The sequence below is a fragment of the Stegodyphus dumicola genome, chromosome 9 (genome assembly GCF_044657685.1).
Source record: "Stegodyphus dumicola isolate Sdum_Otavi_A_Nest chromosome 9, ASM4465768v1".
Taxonomy (NCBI): Eukaryota; Metazoa; Arthropoda; class Arachnida; order Araneae; family Eresidae; genus Stegodyphus; species Stegodyphus dumicola.
In genome coordinates, this window is record NC_140776.1 from 130,497,430 (window position 1) to 130,511,519 (window position 14,090).

Here is a 14,090-nt window from a genome sequence, read left to right on the forward strand (position 1 = left end):
CTTTTGTAACCATGGACTCTTCTCAAGTTGCTTCCAAGAGTGTGAAAAAAACTTCGGACAATTGTATCACCCGTTCTGGACGATTAATCCGACCCCCGCATCGGTATGTCACATTTCGGAGGGAGTATGCAGCGGCAGCGCCAAACAGGCGATACGGACTTAAAAACTGTACAGAAAAGCGCCAATTGGCGAAACAGTAAACCCGTTTGGCAAACCTACAGGCTGACGGAGAGAGAAGATTTTTACCCGGCAGTCAAGTGGAACTACTTCAACAAATGTGTGCGTCTCTGTTTTCGCCGAGATATGTAAACTTGTGTACTCGCATCTGTACTGTGCTCTGAATTTCTTAAGCCGTTATAATGCACCCGGCAACTGTTACTCTTCCTTATTAAATTTGATTATTAATTGTAACATGTCTATCTTAACTAAGATTTCGGCTTTCCTAGTTAATGTTAGGGATATTTTCGTATGCACGTGTTACTCACACGTACATCAAATGTTACACCATGAACCTACTGTTACACCATGAAAGGATGGAGAAAATACCTTATATACCCCCTGTTTAATGGGTGACTGGAAATTAAGAAACCCTATTGCAAAATCATGGTGGTGATGAATTATTGTCCACTACCTTTTAGTTTGGATGCCATTGTAGAGTCATTAGGTTATTTTGCAGCAAGAGAAAAATGTGCTATGCCCTCACCGGGACTCAAACCTGGACCTTTTGAATATGGGCCGAGAGTACTACCGTTACCCTATGAAGGTATGCTGGAATACAGGAGAAAATACTTATAATGAAAATCATTCTATCATTCATCAATAATAATAATGAAAATTATTCTTTTAACCAAAAAAGGAATAAAAAATTTCAGAGGTGGAAGCAAGAAAAGTTAGGAAAGCCAGTTAGAGGAGAAAAATGTTTTGTTTCCTAAAATTCAAAACGTGGAAGAAATGAGTATTGTTCATTCAGAATGAGACAAGGCAAAATGAGAAATTTAGGTCACTTGCGTCAAACCAGAAATTGATTCAACTGCAGTTATGATATCTTACCTAAAAAATAAATAAACAAATAAATAAAAGACATTCCATTTCTGACATCTGTTTCTAGATGAGAGTTTTGAAAGCTAAGATTATGTATCGATACTGTGTGAAGCATATCTGTTAAGTACGAGACTGATAAATGTTTGCAAAATGATTTGCAGAAAGGGAAAGTAAGGAAATTTGTAACTATCAGTTTGCTTAGGTAGGAGGTACATTACTGTAGATTACAGTTCACTTTGTGAGGAAACATGTAAATACATTGAACTTTTTAAATCACAGAATGGTACTAATTTATGTTCATCCCTCAAAAAAAAAAAAAAAAAAAAAAAAAAAAAGTCAATTGCACATGTAGCTACATTGGCTTAATATAGATAGATATTTAAAAACTACTGCTGCATGAACATTTTGCATTTCTGAGATCCAGGGATAATAAACATTCTTGTATAGAGTTGTTACTGCTATATGCGAGTTCAGCATAAAATATTCGATTGCTTGTTTATATCATGCATGTCAGATGTAGGTGAATGACAGATATAGCAATATTTAGGGTACTTTTCTGTTATTCGAACCGGATTCAGAAATGTACGTATGCATGCATATATTCAGAAATATGTATATGCATACATTTCAGAATCTTATATAAAAAAAGTATCGGGTTGAGTTCTCATATACTATTTATATCTCTATTAATAATATATAAAACACACTGTTTATATCTCCATCTATTAAATAATCCTTTTCTTGCATTCTATTGCATTCTGTATTTGGCTACTTAAAACTGCATAGCCTCAGAAAAGTAGCAGATTCTTTTATAAATCATTCAAAGAAATGATAAAACTATAACATCCAGTAATTTGAAATCTGAACTTATTTCGTAAAATGGTTCTGCCAAATCAACACAATCAGCCAGCTGAATCCTACAATTGCTTATTTGATCCTTTTCCATGGAAGACTAACCAAACTAATTAGTATGAAAAAAAATAACGTATTCTTTTCTTTACAAATTACTTTTAGGTATAGAACAATAAGTCTAAAAACCCTAAGACAATGAATATAAATAATAGAACATACACTAATTGAAAAGTATTTTTTAACATATACAAGAAAAATTATAGCAATTTAATTAGAAATAGTACATTTTTGTGCTGTAATTCCTGTTATGAACATCATTATTTTAATTTAGCAGACGAATTTAAAATCCAAATGATGGTGGTAGATCAAGAAACAGAATTTAATGAACGTGGTATAAAATGGAGAAATAAGTCTTACTTCTTGTATTAAAGAATAGCTAAGACACAGTCTCATTTAAGATGTGAAGTCTGCAATGAAGGAGGTATATTTTGTTATTAAAAGTAAGGGATTTTTATAATTATTATTATATTGTGGAATATTATTTAATTTATGCAGCTACACTATATTTTATTATTTTTGCATCTACAATTCAAATTATAGAAACAAAAATATATTAATGCTTTAAAATCAAACACCACTATTTTTATCATTTTATATATTTTATTTAATAGCAATATACAATTTTGAAATTTAAATACTTTATTTTATGTGATAAATAAATATTTATAATATTTGTGTCCACTTATTATACTTTCACAAGTTTTGATTATTCACTCTTAGGAATACAAGGTAGGAGGAGAGATTCTAAAAATTTTTAAGCACTCGGCAGGTTTCAAATTTAAAATATGTCATGACTGTATTATTTCTAACAACTTTTGTTCTATTAGTTAAACTGGAAATAGGATATACACATCTGAATACAAATATACATTGCACATTTTATGAAGTTACTGAAGATTACTGTAATTTAGTGATGCTTATAACAAATTTTATTTCTGTACAAAGGTTATAACAAATTTTTCAGTTAAAGTCTATTATAACAAAATTTATTTTACATAAAAAAGAATTTACAAATTCTGACAACATAGAAAAAAATATCAGGCATTGTAACAATTTTTTAACAAAATAATAATAATATATATGTATATATATGTGTATATATAAACATAAAGGAGATTCTTTGTTTTGAGATTACAAAAGAAATTATATGTCAGGTACAAAATGCTTTTAAAATAGCTATAAATTCAACAACTGCATATAAAAATCAGAATTAGAGAGGCATATTGGCATGTTTTTTCCATGGAGATTCCATCTTTTTTCGTTGCAGCAGATCTAAATCTCGACAAAGACGCATCCTAGTTGTGCTTGGATCAATAATGTCATCAACAAAACCTTCAGTGGAGGGAAAAAATACTATTAATACATGATAAAAATTTAATAATATATTAAATTTAATGTTAAAAACAATGAAAATGTTCTCAACATGAAAAAACAAAACTTTTAGTTTATTAAAGAAGTTATTTGTTTAATCACAAACAAATAAAAATTTATTTTTTAATTAAAAATTTAATTCTGCAGTGAATTAACACAGAAATATAAAATAACTTGGAATTTAGGTCAACTGGCTAAACTCCACATCAGGTTTGCCTAAGAGACCCCCTACGGCTTTTTACTCCTTTACCTTACAACCTCCTTCAGTTGTCACCTTTTATCAGATATATTTTTTAATAAGTAGCTAGATAGAACTGACAGAATAAGTATCCCAAATTCTTGTTTCTGATCTTGTTATAAGACTCATAAAGTTAAAATATAAGTGAAAGACAATCACTATTAATACCATGATTTCCTCTTTATAATATAAATGTATCATTTGGTGTTCCAATAGGAGTTGCTAGATTAAAAACAACATGCATATCTAAAATTTTATTTTATTTAATAGAAAAAGTAATGCACATATTAGTTTTCTTTACTCTCAGAATTGTTTTGAAAATCACATCCAATTTCAGTACTTTTTGTAAATAATACACTTTAAACAAACAATACAACTATAACAAACCTCTGAATATGAAGTGTTGCATATATACAGGATTGTAATAGATTGAATGCACACAGGTCCAATGATAAGTTAAATTTAAATTTATTTTGTGAAAAGAAACAGTTCAAAGTTCTGAAATTTTCTGCAGAAATACTCGTACAAAGTATCACAGTGTACAATCAGTAGTTACACTTCAAACTACTAAAAACATTAAACACAACTGAATGTAAAATGTATCTAAAGTGGAAGCTAATCGAGAGATATCTCTGTTAATACAGAAAGCAGACACTTACATTTGTTCAATTACAATACCTATTACAGTGATACAGGGGACAGACCAAAAATGTTGCCAAATGGTTGCTAATTTTGGCTACTTATTTTGTCACCAAAACTGTTGTCAGCTTGGTGTCTCGCGCATTGTCATCTTGCCAAATTTCCAGATACCTATTTACTCAAATGTACTTGTCCCTGTATTCTTATATTTCCGGCATAGCTTGTCTCTTTTAGATTTTTTTATGTTACATTACACTGGAAAATACAACAATTTCAAATATAATTGCACTAAAATAATCTATTCTATGTACAAAATTTGTAACACATTTGAGTTCATTTTTCCATACTTAAAATTATTTTACATTGCTATAACAAATCTCTAAAGGTATGGAAATCAGATATAACAAAATAAATTTTTTTTCAGAATTTCTGGAAGTTTTAATAAAAAAAATACTAAGCCTTCAAATCATTCACATTTAGGATGCAACATTTCATTCTTAAAGGAAAACATTTTAACATGACTTTTTTTTTTTAATGTTTGTTCCCACTTCCCTCTGTGTTCTGAAAAAAGGTATGCAAAATAAGTGTGACACCTAATCTAGAAGAGGACACAATAACCATATCTTAGGACACCAAATATCATTCTTTACGTATTGAACCAAAGAACGAGAATGAGTTTACTGACTCCATTCAAATTCTTTGAATTGTCAGACAGAGCTTGGGCTATACGGTTGATTCATCTTTTAGGGAATGAAATATTTTTATCTTTATTAGTATGTTTTGTTTGAGTATAAATGCTATTTAAGTTCTGTCCTCTAAATGGGCATTTTGTATTCTTCATATTTTCTTACAAGATATAATATATTCTTAACTTAAGTTATTGAATCTTTGCTTTGCAACCATATGCACATTAAGTAAATGTTAAAGGTAAATTTATCACTATTTTTAATTCATTTTCATACAAATATAAAAACATTATTTTTATAGTTTTATTAATAAAGTAATTATTCACAGTTATAAATGTGTATTCACATTTATGCCAAATAATTTATTGCATAAAATTATTAAAGTAATAATTTATAATTGTATTGAAAATTGATATTTGATTCTTTATTCAATTCTTACATGATTATGTGAGACAATCTGCTTTTATGATACAACTGGATAAAGCTAACCGAACTTGAAATCAGTTCTTGAAATTAATTACAGCAGGGTTCGACAATATACTTCAAGTACAAAGTCCGAAATCCGGACGTCCATTATCGAAATGATCTAAAATCCGCACCTCTAAGCCACAAACGTTTTTTTTTTGGGGGTATGCTTTATGCATGTGCATTTTATTTTTTCCTTCCATAATAAAACATGTGGAGATTTTCACTTAAAAATTCCGATTCTTAATTTCACTTAGGCACTAAATAAAATACCTTGTTATGAAAAAACAATCATGTAAGCAAGAATTTGCGAGATTAATAATTTGGCTCCGTAGCTGAGTGTCTGCTTGGCATACATTTCAAACCGAAACATTCACCTATTTTATATCCCTGACGCCGACCTGGCAAGTCATTATTTATTACATTTTGCTTTCATCACCGCAAGTTTATCAATACATGACAACTTCAGTAATAACTCATGCAGTGATGTGTAAACTTTTTTTTTATATTAGTATTTGAATAACAAGAATATGGCAACCTTTTATGCTAACATTATGCTTGGCGATGATTATAGGTTTTTAAATGCTCTAAGAAATGTTGACGAGGAAAAATTCAAGAAATATTTTTTTTCATATGCTAAAAATAGATTTTGATAATGAAACTCATAGCCCAAAAGATTACATTTAGTGCTATTTTAATTAAGAATAACTGATATTTGGTTCACCATAAACACAGAAGTGGTCACAGAATATGTCGGTATCGAACGGCAGAATTTAGGGGAGACAATATTTTTTTAATTTGGGGAAGCACAAGCGGCAAATTTAAGGGATGAGAAGTTTTTATAATGCAAACTTTTCGCAATCAGAAAATATACACAACATCGAACATTTAAAGGAGTAACAATTTTCCCTGTTATATATCGTGCAAATAAAGGAGCATGGATGACTCAAGCATTAATGAATGAGTGGTTTGAAAATCATTTTATACCCGAGGATCGGCAATATTTTAATTCAGTTGGTTTACCTGATGACTCAAAAATAGTCCTGATTGTAGAGAACTATTCGGAAAGAAATGTAGAGAAGTGGTAATAAATGAAGTTGATAACAGAAGTTTTTCATTGCGATGACAATGCCCCAGTCATCCATCAATTAATGGACAGCGAAATCTGTAGTATGATTCTAAATCCAGAAAATACCGATAGTGAAGAAAGTGACAGAGAGGTTTTTGAAAACGAAAAAATTTCGATTGACAAGTTAGTCAGTATTCTTGACACAGCAATTACAGGATTTGAACAGTGGAACTTTGTAACTGAACAAGAAATTATGCCTGTTTCTATTATTAAAGAGAAAGTATTAGCACAAAAAATGAAGCAACTTAAACAAATGAATATTAAGCTCTTTTTTGTAAATTTTGATACCCTTTAGATCATAATTGCTCTTTATTTCATAAATTACGATTTCATATTTTTAATTGTATAATTTCTGCATGCCATCTTATCAGATTTAAATTGTTGATCTGATATCCAGAAAAATCCCAAATCCGGAACCGCTGAAGTCCTGATGAGTCTGGATTTCGGACTTTGTACCGTATTAGGAAGCAATATTATTTTTAAAAGGTTTACTCTGTTACACAGATGAGCAAAAGCAAAATTAAAAATAATAACCACTCACTTACAGAGATATTTTATTAATTTGGTACAGTGAACACTTTCTATCTATATATATATAACTAACCTCTGATTGCAGCTGAAAAAGGATTGGTGAATTTGTCTCCATATTCTTTTTCTCTCTCTAAAACATCTGCTTTGCCACGGAACAAAATAGATACAGCACCTTTAGCTCCCATCACAGCTATTTCTGCAGTAGGCCAAGCATAATTTATATCACCCCGTAAATGCTTCGAACTCATTACATCATATGCACCACCATAAGCCTAAAAGGTAAAATATTCAATGTTTCTTGTTGCATAATCTTGCAAATCTTTATTCATTGGATTACCAACTGTTAAATACACAAACATGCATGAAACAAACAAAAAATCAGCAATCTGAAAAATTAAGTTACAGTCTAACACCCTGAAGAAAAGTTTGCTGTTAAAACTTTAAAGAATTAAATGCCTAAAAAATTAAATTTACAAAAAATGATGCAAGGATTTCTTTGCTTTTCTTAAGTTGTACTAAGCAGTACACTTTTACAATACCAAAAGTCTTAACTATCATTTATTGTTAACAATATCTATTTATATCTTACTGGATTTCATCAAAAATGGATACATAACATAGCATCCTTAAAAATGTTAAAAAACTAGAAAAAACACTATTAAACAAAATTTACTTCAGATCATATCAACTTAAAATGATGTTAATATGCCAATATAAGAGATAGGCTTGGTCTGTTAATTTGACATTCATTGATGCATTACTTATTGTTAATGTCAAAACAGATTTTGATGTACCCAAGACATTATAAAATTAGTCACTTCAAAACTATAAATTGTGCATAAGACATTACAAGACTGCAATCAAAACAAGTTTAGACTAAAGAGTGCATTTATATACATAAGTTTTCTTTCTCACTCCCCTTCTTTTTTTAAATACAGCACAAATTTTTGTTCCTTTAATTTTTAAATGCTTCAATCTTGAATTTGATTCATAAGCAAAGGGTTAATTTGATGTGCTTTTCTTACATCTAGAATTTTACCCTAAGGAGATCAATTTAAGAAAATTAATTTTCATAAAAAGTGAACATTCACTTTCATACAATTCTGCAAAACAGAAATAATAGACTTTTATAACTCCAGAAAACTTCTCTTGTTGTGATGACTGGATTTAATTGTTACTCTGCAATGCATCTGAAACTGAATTAATGCTCCAAACCAGAAAAATTCTCAAAATAGGAAGAAAATAATAAAAATGTAAGAATGTTGAAATACATTTGAAAACATCAACCACTCATTATTCATTATATGAGGAAAAAACTCGTAATTGGCACTGATTAAATATCATGAAACTAAAATCAGAAACTGAAGAAAATAAAATAAAAAATTATATTTAATAAATATAATTCATATCTTTATCAGTTAACGTCAAAATTTTATGGAAAAATACATGTTTCATATTATTCCTAACACTTTAGATTATGTGAATTCTTAGGTATGTATATCTGTCTTCATAAGTTAAAAAATTCACTGAAAACATACAGCTCAAAACAAAAATTACATTATATAACATTTTAAACTGTTTTTGTATAATTTACCAAAAATAACAGAAAAGTTTTCTTTAAAAATTAATTCACAACAAATTGAATCATGAGAATTTAAAAAATATACAGTAAGTTAATTTAAAAAGACACATCATTACTTTTCTTGTTATGACAGTTATTTTTGGCACAGTTGCTTCAGCAAATGCATATAATAATTTTGCACCATGTCTAATAATTCCACCATATTCTTGAGCAGTTCCTAAAACATAAAATTATCCAAATTATAATAGAATTCTAGGCATATATTATAAAATTTCAGACATATATTACAAAATAATCATTGAAGTTATAACAGAATTCCAGGCATATGCATTTAATTTTTTTTTGTAAAACAATAATAAAAAAAAAAAAACTCCATTATATGTTTCGATATTTAATCAATCAGTATATTATTCTGTGTTACGTATTTGATATTAATATGTATTTCATGTATCAGTATAGTATTTGGTGGCCAATTAATGCATAACCTTTACTTATAATAAGGCTTGATAACAAAAAATCTCACATTTGTGTTTCATCAGGATAAATTTAAATAGAATAAGAATCATTTAAAATTTCAGACATAAAAACATTGAAAAAAAAGTTATACACATCCCAAAGAAATTACAATTTTCATTTTTATATATTTCCAGCAACAGAAATATAAGTATTTTGAATAGAATATTTTTTTAGAATATAAATATTACCTGGAAGAAATCCAGGAACATCAACAAATGTTATAATGGGAATGTTAAATGCATCACAGAAACGAACAAAACGGGCACCTTTGACTGATGCATTTATGTCCAGACAGCCTGTAATTAAGTAATAAACAATATTCAAAGTCTTAGAAAAATTACATAATACTAAATAAATTAAAAGCATATAGTTAAACATGAATTTTAAATTATGAATACTTAAAAATAATAGAATATTAGAAAATATTCATATTTGATTTTATAAAGGACACATTTTTGTTTCCAACCATACTATTTTTTCACTCTTTCAATCTTATAACAGTTTTGAAATGGTAGAACATAAAAAAAAAAAAAAAAAAAAAAAAAAAAAATGTATTTTTTACAAATCTTCACCTAACTTAACCAATCGAAAACTATAATACTAGGGATTAACATGATTTACTAAAATCCTTCATCAGAAAATCATATTATTTGTCAATTTATTTAGACTCAAAACACTGATAGCTACGGGTTTGTTATGGAGAACCATTATAATGATTCTTTTGTATTTTGCAGCTCAGATTTAAGACAGAATTCATTTTTAGGTTCTACTCAGTTGTATTACTATTGTTTAAAGTCACAGGTTAGTTTGGCTGATTCGTTACCTTTTACATACAAGGGATGAAATTTCTTAGACAGAGAAAAACAAAAGGGATTGTTTTAATCACAGCAGCAAAACTTAGTTTTAAAGAATTATTTTCCAAAAAAAAAAAAAAAAAATTGTTTATTGCAATGACATAAACACATTAATTTAAATTTTGAAGCAGCAACAATATCCTGAAAAATGAAAGCAGTTCATAGATTCCTCTTCTCCCCCCTCTGGAAAAAAAGGGCTGGCTTTACAGCAGGGGTCTATAGTTGAAGGATCAATATCAGGAGGTCATGGGTAATGTGATTGGTTGTTGGTGTTGGCTGACATGGGAGGCAGATGTCAGTGATTGCATGTACATAGACCCAGAGCTTGTGAAAGAATGGAAGAGTTGTTGGCCTACCTCATCATTTGTTAGTCTTTTATGATGCTGATTCTTGACTATGTCATCATTGCAGATGTGGGACTACATAATAAGAACTTGTGCATCACTTTCACTCTGCCATGTTGTAACATGAAAAGGGTGACCACTGAATTGTAGATTTTCCAGGGCAGCCCCAGATTATAGCTTTGTGTCCCGTATGGGTAAGCATCCCGAAAAACATCCCAGAATTTACAATTAGTTTAAAGATCTATCAAAAATAATTTAGTTTCTATAGTACTTCCATGTACGGATCATATTATTTTTGTAAGGAACACATTGGTGGCCTAAAATGATTGCCATATGAATCATATTTTTATGTGTGAGGAGTGACATACCAATATGTCAAAATGGCCTCAGAGCGAGGATGGCATGGAACATTTCTACCAACCACCAAACTGACTCAGCCTATACTGCCACTGTGCATCAACCTTGTGGGAATAATGAACCATTAAGCTCAACTAGCATGTTTCTCATTATGTAGTCCCACATCTGCAATGGTGACATGGTCGGGAATTGGCATCTTAAGAAAGTAACAAATGATGAAGTAGGCCAATGTCTCTTCAATTCTCTCACAAGCTCTGGGACAAGGTACATGCATTTACTGACATCTGCCTCCCACGTCAGCCAATACCAACAACCAAACACATTACCCATGAACTCCTCATAACGATCCTTCAACTATGGACTCCTAATATATATATGTATCTAATCTACTAAATCAAGTGCTACTGAAAGAGTCAAGACAAGGGCAAAGCAAATGCTTCATTTGCCTCAAGTAAATAACTAGAACAGGTGTCAAATTAGCTAGGAAAATTTAGAAATTCATTTTTAAGAAAGAAATTCCAGTTATTAACTTTAAATTTTTGGAACACATTAAAAAGTATCAAGAGAATTTTATGTTATAAAACAATCTGGCTGAAGAAGGAGAAGAATTAATAAATTTTTTTCTCAAAACTGCTGATGTTTTTCAACACTATACATACTATTTTCTTGAATTAAAATTTATCATTGGAACTAATGTATTGAAGCTAATTTGCAACTTTAAACATGCCCTACTTTAAACTTTAAACATTTTGGAACAAATTAACATATATATATTTTTAATTGGCCGGACATATATAGGGGCGCACATTTATCTCTTTGCCTCAAGTAAAAAAATAAGTAAGCACAGCTAAGGCTACTGTTAAGTATTTTTAGAGGTTAAACAAATAAACTGTACTTTTAAAGTGTAATACTTTTTTTCAGTAAAATGACTAATTATCTGCATTTAAATTTTTCAGAATCCTTCAAAATGGCACACAAGAAATAAAAGGTTGTAAATTTAAGGACCATATAGCAAAAAAATTTTTTTTTTCATAAAGTGGATAAAAATTGATTCTAATGTTCCCTGCATTTGATACACTTCAACATTTTCAATAACTTAAGGTGGATGAAATGATGTTATGCAACATACTGAGTCCCAAAAACATAAGAAGGCAACTCAATCAATAGCATCTTCCCGTGGCTTCACACAATATTTTCACAAAAACATATTTGATGAGAAGGAATGACATCTTGCCCTAATTGAAGCAGTATTTCTATCTTACAAAGTCCCTTACAGGCATTTAGCTCTATTGACTGTGTAAAAGCATTAAAAAAAAAAAAAAAAAAAAAAAAAAATGTTGTGCACTTACAAAAATTAAGGAAATAGTTAAAGTACCCTTTGCAATTTCCAGTCTGGAAATCAAATTACAAAACACTCACTTTGTAACCATTTACACAGATACTTCAAACCACAAGCATCTAAAGTTGTTTCCATTCCTTATTAGATAATTTCCTAACAAAGATGGAGTTGAAGTTAAAATTCTAGATTTAATCACTCTTCCGAGAGAAACATTGGAAATACTCATCAATTATATTATTCATATGTTAGATTCAGACAATTTGAAAAATAAGTTGGTGGGATATTGTGCAGACAACACCAATTCAAATTTTGAAGTTTTCATAGAAAAGGAATAAATTTTATTAATTGTATTTTCTGGATTGAATAATCAATTAAATTACCCAATAACAAGTAGGCTGCACAACACACATTATCCACAATGCAGATCAAACTGCATCAGATTTGCATCCTGAAGATATTGAAATTTATAACATCTTTTATATTCACAAGGTTTGAAAAGTTTTGATTTAGTTTGGTTTGTTTGATTACAGCAAAGCACTTGAAAGCTCTCTGCCTAAGGAAAGGGATGCTTTTGTGGAGGACTTTTCCAGGGAAACTGGCTCGTATACATGTTATATATGGTTAGAAAGAACAGAAACACCCATACAGCCAGCCTATTCACAAGGATTCAAAACCAGGACTGAAATACCATTGTTCTGTGAATTTACTGCTTGGCCACTGGTAGGCCAGTTTGAAAAGGAAATATGAATGAATTTTGTTCTGATACAGAGGCAGAACTGAAACAAGAAGAAAAGCCGACATGCATTTTTTGCAAGAAAAATTACATTAGCAGCTATCGTGGTTGCGATGAATATTATAAGAAGTTTAAGAAAAAGCCTGCACTTCAAAAGCAGAAAAATTTTGTTAAAAGAATCGAAGATTTCCCTCAGTTTGCCATCTTAGACCTTTTCTTCACCTGTGTGCGGTGGTGCTTAGGCACCCATTAAAATTTCTTAAAAACATCGTGAGAGCCCACTGGGCAACTTGATTTAGTAGGCAATACCCTTTTGAGGTACGCACTATTTCTCTATATTGATGATGCTGATTCAGAGGCAGAATATAAGCTATTACTAGGAATATTCAAAATAAGATGGCTAGCTCTACTACCCACAGGCTGAAAAGTGTTACAGTTGTTTAATCCTTTTAAATCATACTTTCTTTCAGATCAAACCTTCATATTTTCATAAAATCTTTTTAAGTCTCGAATAGTTTAAAAAAATGTTTTTATGACAAAGCCAAATTTTGGTTTCAGTTCCTTCAAACACAAGTATTAGTGTTCATAATTCATTTAAAAGAATGGATGGAGAGAAAGGCACAACTGTCAGAATTTCAGAAGACATTAAGGATTTTATTTTTAGATTTTAAAAAGAATCTCTATAATTTAGAATATAAATAAAAATGGTAATATAGACCAAAAATGTTTTACTAATCAAATTATAAATTTTTAAGTGAACACACTTCCTTTTCTAGAATTATAGGGCAAATCTGAACCAAAATAGAAGAAATAATAGTTTTCATACAGAAATATTTACCTAAAAAGGAATATATGGCTTTGGAAAATGAATTATTTAACAAAATATCACATTTGGAAAAATATGTAAATTTTAAAAAGCTTCAACAATAGAATAATAAAGAAACAACCCCATATAAGCAGATTCAAATTTTAAATTATTTCAATGAAAATCATATTCTTTGTGCGCATCTCTGAAAAGATACAGAATTCCCATTTTTGCTTATCTGGTAGTAATGCAGCTACTGAAAGGGTGCTTTCTATTATAAATAATTTGTTGACAGCAGAAAATTGCCACTGAACTTTGATACCATGAAGGTAATGGTTTAGTGCAAAGTTGAATAAAATACTTGACAAGAGTTTAAAGAACAAACCGATAGAACCGAACAAACCAATACAATGAGCTACTTCAAAAAGGTTCATTGCATTCCAAAATACAACTAATCATTTGCCTAAATTAGTTATACTTAAATAACTTTTTACTGTATTTGTATATTTCATTTAAATTCACTTATTTATTTACTATTTTAAACGATG

At 29.6% G+C, this 14,090-nt stretch overlaps 1 protein-coding gene across 1 annotated transcript in view; it reads right to left on the minus strand.

The window, feature by feature from the left end:
* Window positions 1–2,922: 2,922 nt before the first annotated feature.
* Window positions 2,923–14,090, minus strand: part of LOC118196811 (propionyl-CoA carboxylase beta chain, mitochondrial-like) — a 43,921-nt gene continuing 32,753 nt past the window's right edge. Inside the window, exons 11-14 of the mRNA XM_085824117.1 lie at window positions 9,299–9,406; window positions 8,711–8,811; window positions 7,086–7,284; window positions 2,923–3,285 (exon numbers count right to left, since the gene is read on the minus strand). Coding sequence (XP_085680243.1) covers window positions 3,164–3,285; window positions 7,086–7,284; window positions 8,711–8,811; window positions 9,299–9,406 — 530 coding nt within the window. The 3' untranslated portion in view covers window positions 2,923–3,163. The remainder of the gene's footprint in view (window positions 3,286–7,085; window positions 7,285–8,710; window positions 8,812–9,298; window positions 9,407–14,090) is intronic.